Source organism: Eptatretus burgeri, chromosome 16 (genome assembly GCF_056783735.1).
Source record: "Eptatretus burgeri isolate ZD-2024b chromosome 16, Ebu_testis_v1, whole genome shotgun sequence".
Lineage (NCBI taxonomy): Eukaryota > Metazoa > Chordata > Myxini > Myxiniformes > Myxinidae > Eptatretus > Eptatretus burgeri.
The window spans coordinates 7677782-7705569 of record NC_140976.1 but is presented as its reverse complement, the minus strand read 5'-3'; the positions used below and the strand labels follow the sequence as shown (position 1 = coordinate 7705569).

The window sequence follows — 27788 nt, the reverse complement described above, 5'->3', positions numbered from 1 at the left end:
ATATAAATATTTATTTTGACAAATTTATTTTGAATATCGATGATATTATATTTATTTCGAAATTTCGAAATTTTTTCGAAATATTCACAAACGATTTTTCGTTTGTGATATAAGAAGGTCCAAGTGGTCTATGTGGTCAATGGTCTAAGCTGTCTAATCTGTCTGAAGGGTGTTAGAGGTCTAAATGGTGTTAAGCTCGAAAGCAGGGGTTCCCAACCTGGGGTGCCCGCACCCCCTTCGGGGTGCGAGATGGAATTTCAGGGGGTGCGACAGAGTGGCTTGTGTCCTTGAGTGACGAGTCACGAGTCATCACTCAGCCAGCTGCCAGTATGCCTTGAGAAATGGAAGTAGGTGGTTGTGTTGCGTAGAAAGTAATCTCATTTACGAGTATTTACTCAAAAGGAGAGAATAACAGAATTAACATATAAGTAAAGTAATTGATTGTCAGAGTATTGCTTTTAAAATCACTATAACGCAACATCTGACATAATCATTGTACATCATTACGCCTACACTGTAGGCATAAGATATGAAAATCAAAAGAGCTCGTTTTGATTCACAAGGAACTCTTTCAAAATTAGGTTTCGTTTCTGTTGAAAAACCACTACTTCTTGCTTCATACCAAGTGGCATATAGAGTGGCCAAATCCAAGAAGCCCCATACAATTGCGGAAGATCTCATCAAGCCATGCACACTGGAAATGGCAACGATTATCCTGCGCAAAGAAGCAAGAAAAAAAATTGAACAGGTGCCCCTATCAAATAATGTCATTCACAACCGAATCAGTGATTTGAGTGAAGATATTTTGGACCAAGTCATCTCAGATGTCAGAGCTAGTCCTTTTAAAATCTCTATTCAGTTGGATGGGTCAACTGACATCTCCAGTTGTACTCAACTCATCACATTCGTGAGGTATGTTAATGATGGTGCTGCGAAGGAAGATTTCCTGTTTTGGAAAGATCTGCCAAAACACAACTGCAAAGGATGTGATGCAGCTGATGAAAGACTTCTTTGCCAAACATGATTTAGATATCAAAGTCATTGGTTCTGTGTGCACTGACGGGGCACCTGCAATGCTTGGAAATAAATCTGGATTTTCTGCATTGATGAAAAAGGAGATTCCAGACTTGCAAATTGCCCATTGTTTTCTTCATCGGCATGCTTTGGCATCAAAAACATTGCCTCCAAATTTGAAGAAAGTCCTTGATACTTGTGTGAAGATCATCAACTGGATCAGGGGGAGAGCTTTGCACCATCGCATCTTTAAATCATTTTGCGAGGATCTGGGTTGTGAGCATTCAGTTTTGCTTTTCCACACAGAAGTCCGTTGGTTGTCATGAGGACAAGCTTTAACCCGCTTCTTTGAACTGCGGGAAGAAATCAAAGTTTTTCTGAAGGAGCGTGAATGTGATCTGGTTGGGGCATTGGAATCACAGGAATTCGCCCAAATGCTGGCTTACTTAGCTGACATTTTCACTCGTATGAATGACCTGAGTATGTCTCTTCAAGGAAAAGGAATAAACATATTGAAGGCTTGTGAAAAGTTGAATTCCTTCAAAGAAAAGTTACATATTTGGCGTCGAAGGATGGAAAGAGGCAGTCTCTTAAATTTTCCTTCACTAGAAGAGATGGTTGATGATGCTGGATCCATAACTCCTACTGTGCGTGAAGAAATTGTGGCTCATTTGGAAATGCTGTCAGAATCGTTTGATGGATATTTTGCTGCTGGAGACCTGAAGATTTCAGAAGAATGGATCATGAATCCATATTCCTATAATTTGGAGAAAATGTCAGAAGATGAAGAGCTGAAGGAAGATCTTATTGATTTGCGGACAAATCGAACTCTTGAAATGCAATTTGAAAGCAAGACTTTGGAGGAGTTTTGGTGTGCAGCACTGGATATGTTCCCAAGACTTGGTGGAAAAGCACTCCGTGTCCTCATTCCATTTGCAACAACATACTTGTGTGAATGTGGATTCAGTTCTCTTTTGTCAATCAAGACAAAATCTAGGAATCGCCTGAATCCACAGGCAGACCTACGGATCGCAGTCAGCAAGAAAGTTCCACGTTTTGACAAAATCGTGAATGAGAAGCAGGAGCAAAGAAGTAATTGAATTTTATGATCACAATTGGGATTGATTTTACTGTTTACAATTTTTTCTGAATAAATTAGAATCTAATTGCCCAATTTATACTTGCATTTTATGCACTGAGTTAAAAGCTTATTTTTTAAGTTCAATTTGTTCACCCACAGTATTGTATGTGGTTCAAAAATTATAAATTGGACTTCTTAATCTTCAAATGCGATATTACTTTTGTAGGGGTGCGAACATTAATCAAACATTTCCTCGGGGTGTGGGGCATAGAAAAGGTTGGGAACCACTGGTCTAAAGGGTCTTCAGGATCTTTTTGGGTCTTCAGGGTCTTAAGGGTCATCAGGGTCTTAGAGTGTCTTCAAAGGTCTAAGGGGTCTCGGCAGTCTAAAGGGTCGAAAGGTACATTCCAATCGTACATAAATAATAGACATATAGTCACACGGCTGGTCGGGCGGACAGACGGACGCATGCTGAGACCCAGCTCTTTGTATATGTAGATTGAGCAAACTCAACCCACCCAGAGGGTGGGTACTCTGCTATCTGTAATTAGTCAGGCAGCTGCTCGGGAAATTGCCGAGAGACATTTTTGTACATCACTCCTTCCCAAATCAATATCCAGGCAATGCATGACATCATCGCCGGGGCGCTGAAGGAAGGGAGTACTCAGTTTTTACTCTGTTCGTTTGTTTGTTGTACATCACTCCTTCCCAATTCCATATCTCGGTGATGCATGACGTCATAACCGGTGGCTGAAAGAAGGGAGTACTCAGTTTTTACTCCGTTTTCTTGTTACTTGCAAAATGGAAGATTTTTCAAGTACGTTGGTCAGTCGATTTTGTTATTCCGTCTGTTTCTCTGTCTGTCTGTTTTCGCCTACAGCTCACAATCCCAAACTGATCGTCATGAAACTTTACCAAGTTGTCGAGGTATTCTCAACTGAGAAGTCTATCGATTTTGAGGTCAAAGGTCAAAGGTCATCTTGAGGTCAAATTTCTAAAATCGTCATTTTTTTATCCGATTGACTTAAAATTTGAACAAGATTTGCATATTGCGTCACTGAATTGGGAAACCAACTATTTTGAGGTCAAAAGGTCAGAGGTCAACTCAAGGTTAAACTTCTAAAATCATCAATTTTTATCCAAAAAATCAATTTTCATCTATTAACCTGAGCTTTGATTAAGATTGTCAATTTTAATCTTAATGAAATGGACAATTTGATGTATCGATGGCAACCTTTGGATGGGGGGGGGGTTGAATTTTGTAAGTATAGTGCTCTGCACGGTCTTTTTCATGCTTGTGTTTGTTTGTCCGGGTGATATCTCAGCCATCCTTTGATCTTGGAAGCTGAAATTTGGGGACAAAAGTGAAGATGTGCTTTGGAAAAAAAATATATTTTTATTTTTTGATTCATCAACTCATTGATTAATTACTTATTTATTATATTTCTCATCTGGGCAATATCTCAGGCATCTTTTGAGCTAGGAAGCTGATATTTGGACATGACAGTGGCCAAGTGATTTGGCTATAAAGGGTATTTTTGATTTATTGATTAATCAATTAATGGATTAAATATTCATTTTTCGATTAATTACTTAATTTTCAAAAAGTAACAGATTCAGACGAAACAGTTGTGGTTTAGATATGCTATTCGGCAATTGATCGAGAAATTAATTATTTTACGATTATTATGAATTTATTTTAATTATGCAATTAATCAATCAATTATTGTACACCGCTCCCTCCCAATTCCGACTCTATGTGCTGCAAGGCGGCATCACCAGGCGCCAAAGGTTCCCCGGCGATGTCTCGCACTAGAGGATTGTTATTTATTTACGTGGCATAGGGGCGGTGTACTTTGAATGTACCGCTACTTGTTTGCTTTTGTACACCGCTCCTTCCCAATTCCATATCGAGGCAATAAATGACGTCATCGTCGGGCACCGCAGGAAGGGAGTACTCAAATTTTTACTCCGTTTGTTTACTTGTTTTCCGGGTGATTTCTCCCCCATCCTTTGAGCTAGGAAGCTGAGATTTGGGGACAAAAGTGAAGATGTGCTTTGGCAAAAATTATATATATTTTATTTTTTGATTAATCATTTAATTGATTATTTACTTAATTATTCACGATTTATTAATTACTTATTTATTTTATTTCTCATCTGGGCAATATCTCAGGCACCTTTTGAGCTCGGCAGCTGATATTTGGACATGACAGTGACCAAGTGAGTTGGTTATAAAGAGTATTTTTTTTAATTTCTTGATTAATCAATTAATTGATGTGTTTCTCGTCTTTTAACTTTTCTTTCCAAGATTCTTCCATGTACTCTTGCCAACCATCTTCTGGCATACTCACACCAGCATTCTCTATTAGAATGCTTCCACCTACCAACCACATTCAATATTGTAAGAAAACAAACTGAGACAATACCATAACTACGCCTATAACCTGTAATGTGTTCAGGTCAATGTGAAAAAGCACCTTGAAGTATTGTTGTTGTTTGATGCAGCCACAGCCATTTGGAACAACGCATTTGTCTCCATCCCAAAGGAGGTTGCCATTGCACACACACCCTTCATCACAATCCGGAGTGACTGTTGGTGTCGCATCAATGGACCAGCATGTTGAACGGTTCCGTGGGACGCACGTCGTGTAATTACTTCCTTCCGTGCACTTTGGTACTAGATAAGGAGTGAAATGTATTATTCATCAAAACAAATATCAAAGGAAATGATAAATGAAGAGAACTTACAGTGGCCTGAAAAAGTAGTGTAGATGAGACGAGAAATTACTATTTGCCAAAAATCCAAGACAAGAAGTTGACAGCTCCAGGGACATAATGTTTTAGAGATGATCGTAGATCACAGCAAATCACACATTTCGGAAAAACTTCCAAACAAGTTAAATCGCACACTAAAATTCGTTTATAAAATACATGGATCGTGAAAAGTGTGGGTTAATGAGATAAATTATCAAAGGCATCCTCAGACCAAGAAAATTCACAATTAAGGAAGTGTGCAGGATCAAAGATCGTGCATTCATATCAAATGAGAACATTTTGAATGAGTTACCAAAGGGCCGTTATGAATATTGTTACATACCCACAAAAATGCATCGAAGTTCCGTTTCTTCCCTGAAAGACAATAAAAGCATTGATGAGTTTTCTTTTACTATATTTTGTGTGAAACCTTTTTTTCCATTTTACTTTTTTTTTTCATTTTTTTCATTTCCATTTTACCTGTTAAGTCTACCATCATTTTATTAGTTTCATTTTATCAGTTTCATTATGCTTTTAAACTCCTCCACTCCTCCTGCTGCCGCACACAGATTTGAACTCCTTTGTCAGTCTGCATTGCTTTGTTAGTCTTCACATGACATTTTTCCTGATCAGAATAAGATAACCTTGTCTGTGTTTTTCCTTCTCATATTTCATTGTCGCCTCATGCTTTCTTGCATACCCACTCCAGCTCTTTTATTCTCCCACTGCCTCCATCACCCTCCAGCTTTGCTTTGTGCTACCTACCTACTCAGATGAAATGTCCCTGTTGCCGTCTGATCCTCTGGCAGTTTGTGGACCTGATGCCTTCTTGTTTAGTAATTCTGAGAACCTCAATTTGTCGATACAAAACATAGATAATATTTCCATTCTTTGCATTGAATGCCTGTTCTAATTGTCTCTTAAGGACACCTGCCGTTCTCGAGGAATCATCAAACAAACACACCTATTTCCATGATGAGCCATTAGAAGAGGTTCAGACTATTGAACTGATAGGTTTCACCATCAGCCATAACCTCTATTGGGCTGACTATAGCAAAACTGACCTCAAATGCAAGCTGCAGACTGGGCATCCTCCACCGTTCCAAGTCATTCCTTGAAAAATTAGAACTACTCAGTATAAAAGATGTTTGTCCGTGGTTCATTGGAATGCTGCTCTCTGCTATGGGCTGGGGATCCAGCATGACTTCTTTCTCTCCTGGATTCTGTGGCATCTAAGGCTCAAAATTATTGGAATCTCTCCACCATAAAGCAAAAGCACAAGGCCTGTTGCTCTCACATTACAGATAGGTTGGTGCCCTAGTTTTTTTTAGCTTATCTGGAATTTAAATTCCAGATAAGGTATTGTCATCGCGCACTGTCTATCCATCCGTCTCCTATTTTTATTTCTCCGGCCAAACCGCTGGGCTGATCTGGCTGAAATTTGGCAGCAACATTCCTCTCCTGACTGGTAACAGAAATTGCAAAGCTCGTTCCAGTCACATGACTTTAAGTAGGTCAAAATGGCCGACTTAGTAAATTTCTTCAAAAATCTTCTTCTCCAGACTCACCAGTCAGAATGCTACCAAATTTGGGCTACAACATTAGGCCATTGCCCAGATAAGCTACAGGCCCAGTGGTCCTTTTTTTTCCTGCCTCTCCTCCAGTCTTACTTCATATGCTCTCTCCACCCTCCCCAGCAACTCCAGGATGAACATGTTCTTCTAGTAACCGCCACCTGGTCAAAGTATAAAAAAAAATCTAAGCTGTTTGCACCCCTCAATTCTGTTATTACTCTTTTCTCCGGTTTGAGGAACTCATTTCTGGAGCTCAACCGCACTCATCCCTCCAGACCTTCTTGTTAGTGGTGCACCATTATCTCATGTCATCCCCCATCTCTACCCACAATGTTTTCCACCACATTATTAACTCTAACCCCACATACTTACTTACACGTTGCTGTTTCTGTCCTTCCCCTCTCTGTGCTCTTTTCTGTTTATTCATTCCATTGCTTGTTGTGTCCAACTGTTTCCCCATTTTAACCTGTATCTAACTTTGAGTTTGATTTCCTAAAAAAAAAATTTCTCTTGAATTTGAATATATCAATGATATTAAACTTCATTTTTCTCATCTTATAATATTTTGCAATTTAATTCATGCAACTGGAGAAGGAAATTAAATGCTGTACAGTACTATTAACAAGACCAAACATTTAACAATGCAGAGCTTTGTCAGCGTATTTTCTCAACGACCTCTTTCACACATCGAGGCACTATATTAAAGTATGCTGTTGGGGGTGTCAAATCAAAGTGGATTTGCGTGGTCTGTCTGTCTGTCTCACACACACACACACACACACACACACACACACACACACACACACACACACACACACACACACACACACACACACACACACACACACACACACACACACACACACACACACACTACAATAGTCTCTCCTTTCCACGTGAGTAACGATGACATGTGTCGAAAAACAGGTACATTGAGAAGTATTATGTCGTAAAAAGTGAGACACTCCTCACCCATCTGTGCTGACAGCATAGAAGCAAATTTGCGTGAATCCCAAGCGGTTGGGCTCGCTTTGCCAGGTCAGGTAGGTGTAGAAAAGGCCCTGAACAGTCTCGTCTGCCTGGATGCGATCTGTTTGCACATCTTTATCAGTGATGATTCCCAGGCGTTCGACGTGCACCCTGTGTGCACAGAGGCAGCACTTCATCAAATATAATTGAAACTCCATGCAAGATTGAACAAACACCAAGCGAAAAGGGATTAAAAAAACAGTTCATTGATTGTAAAATTACTCATTAAACTGTGAGTATATTAACGAAAACAGAATTTGCCACTTCATCAAGTTTTGTGATAACACAGGTACAATTAAAGTACATGGGTAAAGCCGTTGTACACAGTACAAATAAATTCTGAGCAAGCAGTGCCCCACCATCTCTTGTCATCCCATCCTGAACCATGATCTTTATTACCGTCATTAACCTTTTCTTACCCTATCATCTTAGTGCTTCCTTCTTATAAGCAAAGATGAGATGAGAAAGATGAGATTTCGTAATGAGATTTCTAAAATCCTCAATTTCCATCCCATTGACTTGAAATTTGAAGAGGATTTATATTTCATGTCACTGAATTCAAACACCAATTATTTTTGATGTCAACAACACAGGCCAAAAGTCAACAACTGAGGTGAAATTTCTAAAATCCTCAATTTCCATCCCATTGACTTGAAATTTGAAGGGGATTTGTAAATCATGTCAATGAATTCAATGAAGAAGTATTTTTGAGGTCAACATCGGCCAAAAGGTCAGCACAGGCCAAAAACTCAACAGAGACAAATTTCTAAAATTGTCAATTTTCTTCCGATTGACTTGAATTTTGAAAAGGATTTCCATATTTGGTCATTGAATTCAATATCGTGCTATGCATGACATCTTTCTTGTTTTAATGATTCGTCAATCACCAAATTCACTTTTCTGAAGTATGTTGAGATCTCTCTGTATTAAAGGAAAACGATAGTACCCATACCTAATTAAAACATCTCCTTGAGGAGGCAATGATAAATTAATGAAATAATATTAAGGTTTAGTTTGGGAAGAAGCTGAAACAGAAGAAGATATCTGACTTATTCACCTTTAAGTCAAACAGTCCTACCTCAACCTTCAGTGTCCAATTTCTGACCTGGGGTATGCAGTATCAATTATTTAACGTTAACTGCAGAAATCCCATATCACATACAGGGTGTCCACATTGAAATGAAACAACTTTGAAGCCTTATACATTTTATTGAATAATTCAAACAGAGGAATATTCACATAGCTCAGAGTCAGTATGCCTGAGTTTCATTTGGAAAATGGTTACATATCATTCGGGTAGATTAGGGTACTTTAGAGTAAACATTCAATATGTGCACCATTCGTAGGACAGACCAAGTCACAACGGTACTCATTTTCCCTCCACACATTCTCTAACATCTCTGGGGTTACAGAGGCCACTGCCACTGTGATGCACTCTTTCAGCTTAACAATGTCCTCCACCTTTGCGTAGTACACTTTGCACTTCACATATAAAATTTATACATAAAAAGTTATAAAACTTTAAAGTTGTGTCATTTCAATATGGACACTGTAGTTTGGCTCAGCAAGGTTTTCCTGATATTATCAACAATGACAGCTTCGTATTCTGTTTGCTTTGGGGTACAGTGCCTTTGTGATGGTCACACTAATCCTCCCTATTATATCTCATAGTTTTGTAAACATTTCCAATCCGAAGTAAATAATTTATTTTTTGAATAATGGCAACATGTTTGCTCATTGATATAAAATCCTCTGTTTGCAGATCTTTGTTGCACTCATTTTCACTATTATTGTGGTTGAATAGTGACTGCTTGTGGTAAGCATGAGATGTAAAGAAAGGAACCAAACTGGAAGTTGCAACTAAAACTCAGGAATTGATTAATGGTCTTATTGTACACATACCGATATCTTTTATAATCACAGTGAAGTTTGGGTCATATGTAAGTTTGTTTAATTCGGTAAATGCATAATCTCGAAACACTAACCTATGGATATTTTTTTCCTTGTCCTGCTTATTTCCATTCACCACGGATTAAATACATTGGATGACGAAGCCTTGCCTCTTCCTTTACTTTCATTCACGGTTGATAAAGATTGATGAGGGAGGGTTAGGGCAATGTCCCTCCCCTCCCTCTCTCCCTCCCCAGATGAGCAAGCTGATACCGTGATAAACTTGTATGGCCTTTTCTGAGTGTTTTGTTTTTCATAAACAATCAATCACAAGTACAATTGTCAGGATCCAAAAATATTCATTTGTTTAGTTCCTATTAATCTATATATAATGGAGCAAGTGTATGTGATTATGTGATTATGGATGTGTGTGTATGTATATCTGCTCTTCACCCATTGCTTGGACAGCTGACTTGACGTCACCCGCAATTGTAAACTGAAATACTTAACCTAAAGTACTCAGAGGACCCAAACGACCCCAAGAACCGAAAAGACCCGAAGGACCCCAAGGACCCAAGAACTCCAAAGACCCCAAGGACCCAAAATATCCCAAGGACCTAAAAGACCCTGAGGATCGAAAATACCCTAAAGACCCCCAAAAGACCCAGAAGATACAAAAGACTGAAAAGACCCACCAAGACCCAACCAAACAGCCCCCCCCCAAAAAACACCAAAATACCCTGAACAACCAAAATACCCCGAAGAGCAGTAAAGACCCCAGAGACTCTTAAAGACCCCAAAGACTCTTAAAGACCCAAAATACCCTAAAGACCCAAAATACCCCAAAGACTGGAAAGACCTAAAAGACCCAAAATATTGGGGAGGGGGCAGACACACACACAATCCCGTTCTCAATGCCCTCCCAATTATATCCTCTCTGCCCCCCTACCCCCACACACAAACTCTGTGCTTCCCTCCCTCTTTCTTCAAATCCTCAAACCCCCTCCCAACCCAAAGTCCTCAACTCCCCCACCTCAAAAGCCTCAAACCCCTTGATCCAAATTGTGTCCCCTCTCTCCCCCCATCCCTCCAAACCCAACTCTGTCATCCTCTCCCCTTTTCTTCTTCAAGTCCTCAACTGCCCCAAACCACAAGTACTCAACCCCCCTCCAAACCCTAAGTCCTCAATCCCCCCTCCCCTTCCCAATGTCTCAATCTCCCTCTTCCAACTCCATGCACCCCACCCACAACTCTCTGTCCTCCCCTCCCCATTTCTTCCTGTTCGTAACGTTACACAAAGATACACAGGAAACTTTGGTGCATGAAAAGGCCATTCGGCCTATCATGCCTGCACTGTTCCTGTCACTGTTTGTTAAGAACAATATTAAAAATAAATAAAGATGGAGTGTTAAATTCACAATTACTACCCCCTTTCTTCCCTTATCCTTACTATAATTCATGGACCGGTGTTTGTGTGTTTGTTTGTGGGTTTATCGCACTACTCCTCCAGTTCTGGACCGATTACATACAGACTTGTTACATAGGATCAGCATGACCCCAATGAATGCACAGTCTCGGGGTGTTTTTATCTTTGCCAGTGGTCTTGGGGAGGTGAGGGGGGGTGGGGGGGTGGGGAAGCAAATTTTCCACATAAATGTATAGCAAGCAGCACTTCCTCCAGGTATCACAAGTCTTCACCATTTACAGTGAAGCATTCCCATGTTTTCCAGTGCAGTGAGGTGTTTTGAATTACAAGCAGTAGGTATGTTTTTGCTTCATGCACGTAACCCGAGTTATTATTTTTGCCTCTACAGAGCTGTCAGTTGCCTATACACCACCCAAATAAAGGTATGCGTCAGAAGAATGTGTTGCATGCTTGGGACAAGATCACCCGTCGGGCATGTATTCTGCGAGTATATAGATAAAGAATGTTACCCGACAACGTCAACTTCAATTTCAATCTTGGTGTTGAATGTTGAGCCTGCAGGGATCTGAAAAATCTTGTTTCTTCCTGGTGTTGTCCTGACAAAGGACAGCTGACAGCAGCTTTTTGTTGGAACGACTATTGAGAAGAAAAAAAAAACGGTGAAAAGGCATTTGGGAGATGATGGGTTATATCGTTGATGATAATATGATTGGGAAAGTGAAATTGGTGCAAAGACAAGACAATTAACAGAAGAAGCATTGTGATAGTTGTTTAAATACCATAAAGAAGCATTTTGACACTTTTTCAGAACTTTACTTTTCTTCAACAATGTGAAAGTTATCTCGGATGATCAACCTCCAATGGAGAGGCAACAATTCAAAAATTGTTTCTGAATGATGATGACCGGTGACATGACTTCTCTCTCCTACCAATACTCCAAATGAATTTAATGGCTCCGATTAATCTCACCGTATGGAGTCAAACGCAGAGAAAGATTGACCAAGGTCTTCCATGAACCAGCTGGCTAGGCGTAATGTTCGACTGAAGGTGATTTACGCAGGAATTTGTAATTTGTTCAGGTTGCCGGTGATAACTCACTGACACTTCGTGAGGGACGACAAGAGATCTTCAATGTCCACAATCTAATGCCAGCAGAAGGTCCATTTGAGGGACAGCGTGCAATTTGTGATGCAATGTCCTGCCTGCTGATGGTCGTGTTCATTTATGGTCGGGTCAATAATGAAACCCAGACAAGACAACTAAAAGGTAAGTGTGCTACATATATGTGTGTGTGTATGTATATATATATATGTGTGTGTATATATATATATATATTTTTTTTTTAATATATATATATATATATATATATATATATATATATATATATATATATATATATATTTTTTTTTTAATATATATATATATATATTTTTTTTTTAATATATATATTTTTATATATACATACATACATACATATATAGTGAAATTGGTGCAAAGACTCCCGTATACTAGCAAATACCACCCGTTGCTTCGCTGACAGTATTACTAAAGGGGGGGAGGAAGAAAAAGAGTGGGGAAGAGGGAACGAGGAGTAGGGCAGAAAGAGCAAGGAGAGTGATGAGGTGGAGGGGAAAAGAGGGAGGGGGAGTGAGGAGGAGTGGCAGAAGGGAAAACAGTGTGAGGTGAGAGGAAGGGAAGACAAACGTGCGGTGGAGCGTTAATTATGATTCATACTATCTCATCAAAATGATTCTGCAGAGAATAACAATGAAGATGGAAACAAAATATTGTCTACCGGTCATACTATAAACATAGCCTGGAGACAAACTCCCGTCTGGAGACAAACTCCTGTCCGGACAAGTCCAGAGCCAGGCTGTCCGGAGATGAACGCCGCTCGGACATAACCACCGTCCAGATATGTCCAGAGAGAGAGAGAGAGATGGGGATAGGGGAGTTAGCAGAAAGAATAGTGTTATGGATCTGGAAACCATGTGCATACAACATACAGGTGTCCCAAAAGTTATTTATGCCGTTAAGTACATGTGAGATAGAACCCCTCCTTTTGTCTAGTGGGAGAGTCAAAGGTGTGCGTTGCGACGGTTTCGTTGGTTATATCGTCAAACCACATATCCTACAACGCCACATCGAGCGGACCATCCAGCCTGCTACTGAGCGAGCGCTTCGCTCGCCCAACCCGAAACCCCGCTCAAGAAGGGCATGCCGTGGACCCCTGTCCAATCGAGGCGGACGGTGACGTGCGCTTCCCCGAAACCCCACCCAGGAAGGGCATGCCGCGGAACCCTGTCCAATCATGGCGGACAGTGGTGTGTGCTTCACGGAGCTCCGCCCCGTACGAAGGCTCTTTTGTTCCCTTTCGTGGGTAATAAAGAGGGGCGCGTCTGAAGAACAAGGAGATGTGCAAGAGCTGTGTGGAACCAACGAGAGTGAGAGGAGACTTCGTCACCCATTCGACATCACCGCCACTGCCAGGAATACAAGTCGGTTGCGTGCCGTCTCCCTGGCGTTCCATGGGGAGAAGTGGGCCCCGTCCGCGACCCTGATCTCTGCCCGGGGACTCCGTCTGCTCCACGCGGGTTCCTCCACGGGCACGAACCCCCGAGCTAGACCACCGTTGACAGGTGCTGCACCGCAGAGCACCCCCGACCTCCAGCGTGCAGGTACCCCGCCAAACTGTGACCCCCAGCTCGTCTCTCCTCCGGCTGCGGGGGTCTTCAATAAAGCATCTGTGTTTGTGTGTCTGAGTGTGTTGGGCCCGTCTTTAAGTAGAACTGTATAAGTGTTATTATTTGATCATTGTAAATATTTCTTGTATATTCGCGATGTCTTTCCTGTGTCTTTCTGTTTACTGTAAATAAATAATGTTAGAAATGTTCCCAGTCCATTTCCGTCCCTTCTTGCATTGGTCCAGCATGGTTCAGATCTGAGTTTAGGCGGGATTTTATCCCCATTAATCGGTCCATTGTAGCCGGGACGTCCTGGGCAGGCCCGCTCGACTGCATCCGAGCCGGAAAGGTAGGTGGCAGAGTGGTAGTCGGTAGGTGTAATTTTACCTCTGCCGGTAGAGTGAATCCAGTTCGGCCAGGCATTCCGAGGGCGTGGATCCCCAGTAGCCGAGACCGGGTGGTTACTTAGGTACATTGGATCTAGACAAAATAACCTGACGACACACAGTCGAGATATTGGCGTTCCACGGTTGATTAAGCGACCCGCCGGCTCGCGGATTTATCCGAGCGACAGCCTACAATTCCGGGAGGTTGGTGGGAGATGATATGATGTAACCTCCCCCACCTAGTGGTCGTTCGCGCCACCGACCCCCGGCCTGCAACAATATGTTATGCTTAATGAACACACACACATGTGCTTGGCCCATATCGGTAATTTTTCGGGAATCGGCAGGTTGGAGTCAGTGTGATTACCGACTACAGTACTTACTGTATACAACCCAGAAACCTTGAGAAGCTTTCACCGGAAAACAACGTTATATTTATATAGATGTTTCAAGGATATGTTCACAAACATTATTCTTTATGAACAACTGTGTATGAAGGGTGGAAAAAAACATTGGCTCGGTAAATTAAAAAAACACGTTAATATGGCAAATGCCTTGGAAATCGGGGTTTTTTCACAACTCGCTCAGGATGACGAAGCACGAACCACTCGCTCAGGGTGACGGAGCACGAACCACTCGCTCAGGGTGACGGGAGCACGAACCACTCGCTCAAGGTGTCGGAGCACAAACAACTTGATCAAGGTGATGGAGCATGAACCACTCGCTCATGGTGACGGAGCACGAACCACTCGTTCAGCGTGACGGAGCACGAACCACTCGCTCAGCGTGATGGAGCACGAACTACTCGCTCAGGATGACTGAACACGAACCACTCGCTCAGGGTTACGGAGCACGAACCACTCGCTCATGGTGACGGAGCACGAACCACTCGCTCATGTTGACGGAGCACGAACCACTCGCTCATGGTGATGGAGCACGAACCACTCGCTCAGGGTGATGGAGCACGAGCTACTCGCTCATGGTGACGGAGCACGAACCACTCGCTCAAGGTGACAGAGCACGAACCACTCGCTCAGGGTGATGGAGCACGAATCACTTGCTCAGGGTGATGGAGCACGAACCACTCGCTCAGGGTGACGGAGCACCAACCGCTCGCTCAGTGTGATGGAGCACAAACCACTCGCTCAGGGTGATGGAGCATGAACCACTTATGTTGACGGAGCACGAACCACTCTCAGGATGAAGGAGTACGAACCACTCGCTTATGGTGACGGAGCACGAACCACTCGCTCATGCTGACGGAGCACGAACCACTCGCTCAAGGTGAAGGAGCACGAACCACTTGCTCAGGGTGATGGAGCACGAACCACTCGCTCAGGGTGACGGAGCACGAACCACTCGCTCAGGGTGACGGAGTATCAACTTTCAATCCATATCAAAATCTCTATGGGTCCAATCCATCTCATCTCCATAAAAGTTTCAGCACGGGTCAATCACGCATCGTATTCACACGACCGACATGCGAATACAGTTTTTGAACTAAACAGGTGCGTAACTTTCGACCAGGGTAATGTGCTTACGTTTCACACTGCACACAGTTCAACATGAGTCACAGTGGGCACGGCCGAGCTGGCAGTCCCATGCTTCATTGCACCAAAGCGATGCGAGCGACTACAGTATGCTGATCTACCAAGGTAGCTACATGGTTCAAATGAAACCCAGGAAGAGTTCACACTAGTTTTCTATGCAGGTCAGAATTCTCTTCACGAGTCGAGAGCTCTCAATGTAGCTCCCTAGCAGAGTTGGTTTCGACATGGGTCGAATTCTCTACATGGGTCGACGCCATGTTGAAATGTAGTCTGAAGAGGTCTGTCCAAAATACACATCAGACTTGTGTCCAACACAGACATTTTTGAGATGGAAAAGGCCTTTAGTTTATGAGATCTGAAAGGATCGGGGACATGCTGGCCAGGACTGATTATTTGTTCTTAGCAAATCCTTAACAATGCAATAATGTTCACACAACACACTACAATTATCACCTGTTCTACAACCAACAACTATTTAGTTCCAGACAAATCAGAGAAGCTTAAATGAACAGAGCTGGAACTTTGAGGAGAAGGAAATCATCCTCCACTCTAAAGCATATTCTGTGCATAAAGCATGGGGGAATAATGGTGAAGGAGAAAGATTAATGAACCAGTTGACAATTTGGTTCATGTATAATGATCCTTTACCGAAAAAGGAGTTGAAGATTTTAAGTTCTGGGGGAACTTTCTTCCACCCTCTGAAACCCACAAATGGAGATAACAACAAATGGAAAAAATGAAGCATCATTTCAAACCACAAAGCATACAACAGCCCTCTGGATTCAGCGAATTGTCATTTCAAACTAAATTTACATTCAAGGAGCATTTGCAGGGGAACGGATGAATAGGGTTCGACCGTGCTGTTGGAGCCAGGGTAATCTTCCACCATCAGGGTGACGACCCAAGAACCCGTGGCTGATGCCGGAGGGTTGAAGAAGAGTGTGCAGTTCTCCTAGACACAGGAATCGACCATCAATAAACTTATTTAAACTTTGAAACAGTCCAATATTAAAAACAACCTCGTGTCTTCCTGATCACAAAACCACATCGATTGAGGGTCGGCAAAATTCACAAACACCAGATGGCCATAAAATATGATCAAATGTGTGTTGTGTCATCCTTTGCAAAGTTCACAGAATGTTCTATTACGATGAATAGTTGAATGTTTGTGTGTATCGTTTCTAAGACGCATGTGAGAGTTACAAACCCTTCTGGCTTACCTCAATGAGTTTCCCAAAAGGAATTTCAGCACAAGCTCCTCCACATTCATTGATGCCTTTTGCCAAGCGGCATCGCACCTTGTCTCCATCGTGGTCATAAAAGGGGAGGCTGATGTTTGACTGGCAACCGGCTTTCAACCTGTGAGAGGAAGGAGGATTTGTGTCGTTATCTCAGATGACAACACATGAGCAACCATCAGTGACGCCTCTTCACGGTAGATGTACCCCCCAATGCTAGTCGGGGGGGGGGGGCAAATATTCTCTATTCTTTCCTGTTCTTGCTGCCCCCGGATTTGTCAGGGTAGCATGGTCATGGTCAGAGTGCCGATCAGTCCCCATAGATCGGCCCTTTCCCTCTTCTCTCTCTCACACTCTCCAACTCTCTCTCCAACTCTCTCTCTCTCCATATCTCTATCTCTATCTCTATCTCTATCTCTATCTCTATCTCTCTCTCTATATCTCTCTCTATATCTCTCTCTATCTCTATCTCTATCTCTATCTCTATCTCTATCTCTCTCTCTATATCTCTCTCTCTCTCTCTCTCTCTCTCTCTCTCTCTCTCTCTCTCTCTCTCTCTCTCTCTCTCTCTCTCTCTCTCTCTCTCTCTCTCTCTCTCTCTCTCTCTCTCTCTCTCTCTCTCTCTCTCTCTCTCTTTCTCTCTCTATGGTGACCTTGTATTCGTGAAGGTGGGGGTATACTTTTCTGGATGGGGGGAATACTTGGGTTGTTCCTAGGAGATCAACCAGCTGTTTCCATGCCGCGGCCTTGTTTGAGAGAGCTGTCTGTGGCTATACAACAGCAACAACAATAACACATGATGATGTTGATGATCATAACGATGATGATGATGATGATGTAGGAGTGAAGAAACATTTGTGAAAGTGCCGTGAGCCCATCCATTTTGTGCTCACACAAGTCTTAAAACGAGATTCCCATGTGTGAACGTTACTCCTGATGTTTTTGTTGTAAATTTTCCAAATAAGCTGATGAGTGATGAAACTCTAATTGTGATCTTGAATCCTACATCAATATTTGGCTTTTGATCACATTCACAAATATATAATTATTTTTGTGAGTATAATGACAATTATCAGGCATTCCATCAACTTTAATCAAAGTTTCCGATAAGTGGATGCCCCAGTCTATTCCATAGGCTCCTTGACTGCTCAAACTTTTGGAAATTTGTTTCAATCAAAGAAAAGCTGATCAGAATAGCAAAACAATGCTGAAACCCAACCTTTCCCCTCTATCATCTCCCCATCCCTTCCATCTACTCCTCTGCCATCCACTCTCCCATTCCCCTCATAATTCAAGCTCTCCCCCCACATCCGGTCCTTTCTTCCAATCATCCACTCATGTTCAATGTCTTGGTCTCCCTGTTCCCCTTTGATCGACCTGTCAGTCTGTAAACATGCTGCCCTCCATCATTTAGCTTCTCCATGAGCCAAGAATTCTGTATTTTTAAAAAAGTTTTTTGAAAACCTGATAATATAAATCTCTCTAAATACCCAGTTGCAAACATCTGTGATTCATAAGTGAGTCGTTTGTTAGCCACAGCTGTCACCCCCCCCCCCCCATGGTGAGAAGCATGATTGGCAATAGTTGAAGAACAGTCACCTTCATCCACAGCTTGATGGAGTACTGCGCTCCCCTCTGGGCTGGCACCCCTGCCTCACACCTTGCTCAGATTGACGAAGTGGAAACCAAGGCCTTCAAGATCATTGGAAGACCAAGGCCTCCTACGCTGAAACTGAGCTTATGGGCCTATCACTTTCTCATTGCAGACAGGTCAGTGGTCTCTCTGTCTTCTACTACCTCCTTGCACCCTCTACCCTTTCCGTGCTACAGTGGGATACAAAACGTACAGCGTTCAGCCTGGCGGAGGTGTGTGCTCTACCGAGTGCCGTTATAGTTGTGGCCTATTATTACATTGACGATGTAAAATGTAAATGCTCATGTGACCTTGGACACGAGATGCGCTCGTGAAGGGGGCACAGAAAGGAGTTGAGGAGAGGAATATGGTGGTGATTGAGAAAAGGCTGTTTATTGACCGCCAAAGCCAGGTATTGGCTTAACGGTTAAGGTGGCTACTTTAAGTTCTTCGGTTCTTGAGTTCGAGCCCCTGTCACGCTGTGAAACAACACCAGGTGGGTTGACTCAGCCTGTCATCCTTCCAAGTTGGGCAAAATGAAAGTAGTAGAAAGTAATGAAAGATCCAAGTTCGGCAAAATGAAAGAAAGTAGTTTATACCTCCAAGTTCGGCTGCATACAAAGTAATAATAATTGTACGACTGTAGTCCAGATGTAATTACTTGCAAACACAACGCTTGTGAATTGTTTGTGAGAGTCAGGAGAGGTGAATGACTGCAGGTGATAAGCTATTCGAGGAAGGACAATGCGTTTGATGTTAGGTAAGTATCTCTCTAATTTGAGATGAATGACATGTTTATAGGGCTGGCAAGATATCAGACTACACGACTCGAGGTAGGCACACTCGCCTCTGAGCAAGCCTGAGTTCGAATCTCGTCCGAGGTATAAACTCCCATCCTGGTGCTTCGCAGGCAGGGCGAGGGATCAATGTGTTGTGCGTCATCCATCGGAGGGACTTTGAGCCGGACGTCCTGTCTGTCAGTATTAGTTGGTGGACGTTAAAGATCCCATGGTGTCAAGAGTAGGCAAGTTATCACCGGCACGATGATTTTTTTTTTTTTTTACTAATCCCTGCCATGACTACCATGGGGAAAGCAAAGGCAAACCACCCACTGTAATCCTTGCCCTGTGGCTTCTTTGGCATCACTGAATCTACCTACGGATGGAGTAACAGAGTTCGTTTTTAGTAGTCACCAACCTGTTCATTGTCATTTCTTATCCGAGCTGTTCTTTTCATCACATCTTTGGATAACCTTTCATGTGAGGCAGTGTTGTGAATTAGAGTTCAGGTTTATAAGCTTAGTTAGGGTTAGGGTTTTTGGGTTAGGGTTGTACCTGTGCATTGAAAACCATGGTGACTGAGCAGATGCGTCTGCAAAAAGTGTTGTGGCTTTATCTGAAGGCTGGTCTCACGAGTTGTTTTCACCAGCTTCAGTGGTGTAATGATTAGAACGTCCGCTCTGAGTCTGGGAAGTTGATGGTTAGAACCTGTCCGAGTCAAACACTTTAAAATGGTACGTGCTGCTTCCTTGCCTGATGCTCAGCATTTAAAGGATAGAGCATGTACAAACAACCGGAGGTTGGTAAGTGTAACACCAGCCTGATGGGCCAAATGGCCTCTTGCATTGAAGCTCCTTAAGTGAAATAACTCAAAAATATGTCCTTTCCACTTTGAACAAACTTTATGACCCATCCTGTTTTCGTTCTCCACAAAGTGTGGAATGTAAAATTTTCAAGCCTCTCCTCTCCAGGCCTAAAAAATGCACAAGTAGTGACTTTTTAATGTCATCGAAACAATGCTAAAAGGTTAAAGGTGAAATATGACAAGTGTTGCTATGATAACCGCGTATTGTGAAAAATAACAAATAAAATTGTCAAAACAAAATTAACCCAAAATAATACTTCGGATTTAAAACTTTATATTACCGGATTAAAAAACAACCTTTTTTTTTTAACATTCTTGGAGGGCAATGGCAAACCACCAAGTGTATCCTTCCTTGCTCTTGGCAAGATTGCTGAAGCAGTTTCTTGGCGAACCCTTGTTAATAATGTATATTGTTATAATCATCAGTAAAGGTGTGTGTGTGTGTGTGTGTGTGTGTGTGTGTGTGTGTGTGTGTGTGTGTGTGTATGTGTGTGTGTGTGTGTGTGTTGCATTTATCATGTTAACATATGTTGATATCATCACCAGTAAAGATGTGTGTGTGTGTGTGTGTGTGTGTGTGTGTGCTTCATTTATCATGTTAACATATGTTGTTATAATCATCAGTAAAGGTGTGTGTGTGTGTGTGTGTGTGTGTGTGTGTGTGTGTGTGTGTGTGTGTGTGTATGTGTGTGTGTGTGTGTGTGTTGCATTTATCATGTTAACATATGTTGATATCATCACCAGTAAAGATGTGTGTGTGTGTGTGTGTGTGTGTGTGTGTGTGTGTGTGCTTTATTTATCATGTTTTCATATGTGGTGATAATCACCAGTAAATATGTGTGTGTGTGTGTGTGTGTGTGTGTGGGTGTGTGTGTGTGTGTGTGTGTGTGTGTGTGTGTGTGTGTGTGTGTGTGTGTGTGTGTGTGTTGCATTTATCATGTTAACATATGTTGATATCATCACCAGTAAAGATGTGTGTGTGTGTGTGTGTGTGTGTGTGTGTGTGTGTGTGTGTGTGTGTGTGTGTGTGTGTGTGTGTGTGTGTGTTGTGTGTGTGTGCTTCATTTATCATGTTAACATATGTTGTTATAATCACCAGTAAAGATGTGTGTGTGTGTGTGTGTGTGTGTGTGTGTGTGTGTGTGTGTGTATTTCTCTGTGTTCCTCTCTCCCCGGTCCCCCTCCCTCTCCCCTCTCTCTCCTCTCTCTCCCCTCTCTCTCCCCTCCTTCTCCCAGCATTCACAATGATAAGGACATTACAAACATACTGTGCAGTCCTACTGACTTTACCTGTTGTAGGCCTTCAAAGCAGTGACTGGAGAGTGGTTGATCCTGCCGGTGTCCATTTTTGGCTTCATGTTGATGGTCGCACTGAGAGACCAATCAGTTGTGTTGCTCCGAGTAGTCGAGATACCGCTTGTTTGCACCATTGTTGGGCTCCAGCAGCAGTCTGCAAACCTGTGAGTAGACGAATAACAACAGATTTAATTTCTACATTGTGAACTCAATCTTGATTGATAAAGATTTTAATACCCTGGAGTTGACGGTTCATGTGGATCCATTAATATGATAGTCTCCATTTCAAAGGTCTTGCCATCATTTGTAGTCATCGCCATCATTTTGCTGGAACATTTATCATAAGAGTACTTGGAGTTGTGTCTAAGAGAGGGTTTTCTTGTTGAAAATGGGACATTTGGCCCTGATATAAACACGGGCACTCCACAATGTCATACAGAAACTACCATGGGATCTTTATGAGAAAGCAAGTACCAGAATTCCAAACAAGCAGCTCAGTTTCCATTGAGAGTATGTTAGTAGTGCTTATTTACATCATTATCCCGCTGGCACATGCGAAGCGAAACGCGGGGTAAAGCAATTGGTTCACTCTGTCTGGTTGTCGTCTGTCTGTCTGTCTACAGATGTCAGTTTATAATCGAGGAACAACATTTCAATTGAATGTTAGATTTTGAACACGAATCAGAACATGATACAGAACACGAACCTGCAGTTTATCAGTACTTTGGCTCGAAATTTGGCAAATTGTATGGATTGTTGTCCCGAGCTCACATGAGTATAGAGGAGTAAGGAAATTGTATTAGTCTACCGGCATGTCGAGGAGTCAAACAAAATTGAAAAACATTCTAAACAGGAAACTTGCTGTTTTTAAGGACGTCATAAAGGACATAAACAACAGGCATGAATAACTCATGCCACATGTTAAATAAAGTGGTGTAAAAGTCACTGCATAAACGGCGGTAAATTTCCAGAAATCTTTTTTCTACAAATTTTAAAATCTTTATTGAACTTCAATTGAATTTCATACTTGAACCCTGTAGAATATAAATCACCGTATTGGCACTTCCAATGACCTCCAATTTAGCAGTATCTGAACAAGATATAACACCATTTAATGCCATCTCGACCAAACAAATTGCCGCTTGTGCTCGCAGCATTCGAGAATATCAAGATCCAGCCAAAATCGTGGGTGGTAGGGAATATAGATCGTGCTTGGAAACGCAAATCAACAATTTAAAGAGTCCCTTTTCTCAAAACTGTGTGGGTAAGGTGTTCTATGAACGCTCTACTTCACGAAGCAGCAATATTCCCAATTCCAAAATTCCAGACAAACAGCTCAGTATGCTTTTCTTTGGTATAGAGTCAAGTCTCATGGAAGAACTAGAGCACAGAATGGACAGACACAGAAAGGAAAAACTGGAAAAAAAATTTGGGGGGAGGGGGAATGAAAAGGTTTTCCTTGGGGGGGGGGGTGAAGCAATAACAACAACAGCAACAAGAACAACCATTTTTCCCAATGACACAAGGATTGGTCATCCCGTGAACGAAGCGATGGGTCTCTGATGCTAGTTACCATTGGAAAGAAAGTGTTACTCACGTGAGTTTGCTCGTTTGATTGCTCGGAAGCGTAAGGTTGAAGGAGCCGATTCCAAGCATCCAGTTGTATCGGTCATTGTGATCCACACACCGGTAAGTCAATGAGACGTTATCGGAGCATGACTCTGTACACTTCCACTCGTAACTGGACGTCAAGTTTGTTTTCAAGTCCACATCAGCATCGGTGCAGCCACCTCCTTCTTTCGAGTCTCGCGGCCATCCGACTTGGTACTTGAAACGAACCTAAGTGCACAAAACATAGTTGCAGCTTTAACAACGATCCATGAGTGAGTATAGGTGGGAAATAGAACATCGCTGAGTAATAACTATTCAGGACAGGAATTGAATTTGTTCATGGTGTTGGTGATGGCACGTATACTCTTCACGAAGGACACCATGGGATATTTAATGTCAAACAACTAACACTGGCAGACGTACCCAGTTTAACGTCCATCTAAGAGACGGCACACACTTCGATGCCTCGCCGTGCCTGCGAGACACCGAGATGATATTGGTATCTGGGCTGAGATTCAAACCCAGTCTGAGTTTTTACTGAGAATCCAGTTACAGCATGGAAATTCGTCTGAAACAAGCCTGAGTTCCAGAAGATTAGAATCCAGGTTCTTTAAACTGATGCTTTCACCTGGACCTAAACCTCCAAACTCTGTAACCAGTCCTGTAGTCCTCACTATTAGGCCCCATCCACTCTGTTACCAAATTATCAGTCAGTTGAAGTACATGAAGATGGCAGTAGTCAAAAATAGCCTTAATAATTTGCAATAAGTCATGGACTTAGGGGGGCTAGTTCATGGTTTCAGCACCCAGAGGCTCATCGCTGGACTTGGTATTCAAATGCTGGAGGTGTGGCAAAGGAGATTGACCATGTGCTTGTTGATGGTCGCTGGAGGATGAACCAGAACTGCAGGGTCTACCAGAGTGCTCAGTTCCTCAATAATGACCACAGGGTTGTTGTAGCAACTCTGAAGTTGCAGCTTAAATCCAGGAGGATGGTTCCATCCCAGCCAAGGCTGGATATTGGCAAGCTCAAGGATGAGAGAGAGCAGCTGAGGAGTTTGCGAACAGGCTGAGTGGAGATTTGGGGGTCTGGGTGCTATGGGGGGGGGGGTCCTGAAGAGTTGTAGAGTGCCTTCAAGACCACCGTCCTCGATGTTGCCGGTGGATGTCTTGGAACTTACCAGAGGGCGAAGAAGAATTTTGTCTCTCAAGGGACACTGGACACCATTGACCAGAGTCGCAGGGACAGGCTGAATAGCAGAGTTGAGCTGTTCAGTGAGCTGAGGTGTAAAACTGTATGTGCACTAAGGGTGGACAAGGAGGCCTATGTGCAAGGAATATGTGAGAGGGTAGAGGATCACCTGTGGTCAAGTGATTCTCATCCTGCTTACAGGGGAATTTGCGCATTGCGTTCCTCCAAGCCCATCCCTTGGTGTACTGCAGTTAGAGCAGAGGGTGGGGGGCTCTTGACGGAGGAGTCCGAAGTGAAGGCCCATTTGGCCGGCTACTTTGAGCGACCGTACCAGGCTGATCCACCAGCTGTCGAGTTGGATGTCAGGTGTGTTACAATCCTGATTGTCGACCCTCCAATCAACTGTGGTCCACCTTCATTTGTGGAAACACAGGCTGTGGTGAACCAGTCGTTGCACGCAGTTCTGTGCTCTGCCTGGAACACAGGCATCATCCCAACTAACTGGAAGAGGGGCATTGTTGTCCCTCTCTGGAAAGGGAAGGGTGATCGCCAAGACTGCAAAAACTACCAATGGGTGGCGCTGCTCTCAGTGCCGAGCAAGGTCTTTGCTCGGATAATTCTCGATAGCGTTCGCCATCATCTGCTGGAGTACCAATGCCCAGAGCAGTCAGGCTTTACACCAAAGAGGTCAACGATTGACCGTATCCTTGCTCTTCGGGTCCTCACCGAATGCAGACGAGAGTTTCGGCAGGGGCTGCTTGCAGCCTATGTTGATCTCTGTAAAGCATTTGATTCAGTGGATTGGGATGCCCTCTCGAGGATTCTTGGTCTTCGTGGGGTGCCACCAAAACTGATGGATCTGATGTCTGAACTCTACTCTAGTACTGAGAGTGCTGTGAGATGTGGTGACCATCTCTGACCTATTTCCAGTTGTTACTGGAGTTCGTCAGAGGTGTGTACTGGCCCCCACACTTTTCAGCACTTGTATGGACTGGATTCCAGGGAGGATGTCGGAGAGATCAAGCTGCGATGCATCATCTGGGAATGTGAAGATCTCTGACCTTGATTTCACAGATGATGCAGTCATCTTTGTGGAGATATCCTTTGCGGAGTTACTGGAGATATCCTTTTGGGGGCCCTCAAGGTGCTGAATGAAGAGTCAGAGCTACTAGGATTACGGGTTTCCTGGGTCAATACTAAGATCCAGGCTTTCAATGACATCTTGGATACTGCTATCCTGTCTGTACCTGTTTGCGGCGAGGGTGTTGAGGTCACAGAAAGATTCACTTACCTTGGCAGTTATATTGATGTCTCTGCTGGCTGTGAGCCAGAGGTCAGCAGATGTCTGGGTCGGGCCTGGGGAGTCATGGATTCACTCGATCATGGGGTGTGGCGCTGCCGGTACCTGTGCAGGAGGATGAAAGTTCGAGTCTTCAGGTCCTTGGTGCTTCCAGTCTTGCTCTATAGGTGTAAGAATTGAATCCTTGGCTATCGCTGGTTGGATTTTGTGTTCAACGAGCTGAGGAGATACTCAGATGAGCTTTGTTACCTGCAGTAGTCCATGAGCGTCACCTGTGGCTGTATGGACATGTGGCTCGTTTTCCTGACGCTGATCATGCTCACCAGATTCTCTCAGCGAGGGAGTCTCATGAGTGGAGGAGGCCAATGGGCTGACCACATGCCTCATGGTTGCAGCAGGTTGGTCAGCATCTCAAGGAGATGGGGATGGGCCAAGAATATGCCTCGGGGATGGCCAGACGGAGGCCGCTGGAGTACCGGCAGAAGGTGGACGCAGCGATGTGCTGCTCTGGTGCATGCTCCCATACCTGACCTTCCCTGAAGTTGATCATTTGTACATCATTGACAACTGATGATTGCAAACCAAGTCTGGAGAATGTATCACGAGTGGACCGGTCGACTCAAACTCGAACACCAATACCATCAGACAGCTGCAGTGAAGGGTTGAGGTTAAGAGGAATCTTTGCAATAACAATCACAAAATAAACTCCATGGATTTGAATATTACACCTAACATTACATTTCTGTGACGACGCGACAAGTTTGAGAGCTATGAAACCAAACAAAGGTAATATTTCACATAAAAAGTACGAATCCAATCATATTAACGGGTTAAAAGATCTGTAAGTACTTGTTCCCTGGTTAATTGTTGTTGTTCGTCTTTCGGCTGCTCCCGTTAGGGGTCGCCACAGCGGATCATCCGTTATGATCCGCATACTGATTTGGCATAGGTTTTACGCCGGATGCCCTTCCTGACGCAACCCTGGTCGTCTCTTACGACACAGGGATAAGGATTGGGTTTCGCCATGATTCCGGGCTGCCCTACACCCACTCGTAGCGCAGACCTCCCGTCCTCAAGCGATCCTCCAACCCAAGCCTCTGAGTAGCCAGAATACAGGCGCATGCCACTACGCCCGGTTGTTCCCTGGTTAATTAAGCCTGTGATTATAGATTTGCGATTTAAGCTGCAAACAAGTGTAATATCGATATTGAATGACTCATAACTCGAACACCATCATACAACACCATCAGCTTGTTGTCTATTTGCAAACCCTCTTCTGAACTACTGCTGGCAGATGGGATTCCTAGTTTAACGTCCATCCAATGGACAGCACACACAGTGATGAATCGCCTTGCCTGTGAAACACCAGGATGGCAGTTCATAGCTGGGAAGAGTTTGAAACCCAGGCTAAACAGCTCAGAGGTGAGTGTGCATACCTCTCGGCCACCCTGCCAGCCCAAGCTGTCCATGAGAAGGTTATTAATATTATTTGTCTTAAATTAAGGAACTCTCCACTTCCAAGCCAAACACAACTGCAGGACAAGCAAGATAATCTTAACGTTTAAAGACGTCATCTCCAGTTTAATTTGACTTATTAATCTACACCAGGTGTCAGTTGAAACAAGTAGACACAAATCAATTTGCTATTAGCTTCCCTTGTCACATCACCTCCCTACAGCCTTGCTTGTAAATAAAGCAGTACCTTATTTCCCCCAAATGTGCTCCATGAGATGGTGCCTCCATGAAAAGGGTTTGCTTCACCGGCACTCAAAAACCAAACCAATGTGAGAAGGGATACGAGGGCCCTCATGGTTCGACGTGATCTCTTCTAATGAAAATAACCTAAGTAACTCGAATATGGCTGTGGTTTTTATGAGTGAGAATTGCTCCAAATGCAATGCCCGCCTACTTTTCTTGTTGGTGGAGCAAGAGAGCAAACCAGATGAAAGGCAGGCAGGTTTTGTAGATCCGAAATGCATTTTCTAAATAGTTATTTCATAAATCATGCCTTGAAGAGCATGCCAGTTGGAATGCGCATTCCTTGTAGGGTGGGATCATCAGAAACAAACTTGTTTTCGTCTTCCCATAATTAGCAGCACAATTCAAAACCAAAATCAGATCGAATAAGCACATAATGAACAACATTGACACCATGATATCCGAGAAACACAACTTCACTGATTTATCTGTCGTCATAATACGATATAGAGGAAGCAGACATTGAGGTGTGCTGGGATTGACGATTCCATTATGTTGATAATAATTATGGCAAGGAGGTTAACTCATCTGTAGTTCAGAGGGTCTGTCTTGGTACCTTTATTATGGAGAGGGATGACAAGTTACCTTCTGTTGTGAGGGGTGTGCGATTCTCCAAGAAGGATCTGAAGAAGAGAAGTGAAAGGGGGAGAGCCAGCTCTGACACATGGGTTTTGAGGAAGAGTGCACTGATGCCATCAGGACCAGGTGATAATGATGGCCAATTG

At 43.2% G+C, this 27788-nt stretch overlaps 1 protein-coding gene and 1 pseudogene across 1 annotated transcript; one reads left to right on the top strand and one right to left on the bottom strand.

The window, feature by feature from the left end:
• The first annotated feature begins 510 nt into the window (after positions 1–510).
• On the top strand, positions 511–2354 carry LOC147010432 (protein FAM200C-like; annotated as a pseudogene).
• Positions 2355–4365: 2011 nt separating this feature from the next.
• On the bottom strand, positions 4366–27131 carry LOC147010431 (uncharacterized). Its single transcript, XM_085860357.1, has 10 exons — positions 27008–27131; positions 22800–23041; positions 21197–21364; positions 16612–16750; positions 16205–16343; positions 11281–11407; positions 7399–7566; positions 5196–5227; positions 4677–4775; positions 4366–4478 (listed from the first exon to the last, which is right to left on the bottom strand). The coding sequence occupies exons 1-10, from the start codon at positions 27113–27115 to the stop codon at positions 4366–4368; spliced, it is 1335 nt and encodes a 444-aa protein (XP_085716483.1). The 5' UTR covers positions 27116–27131.
• Between the last annotated feature and the right edge of the window lie 657 nt (positions 27132–27788).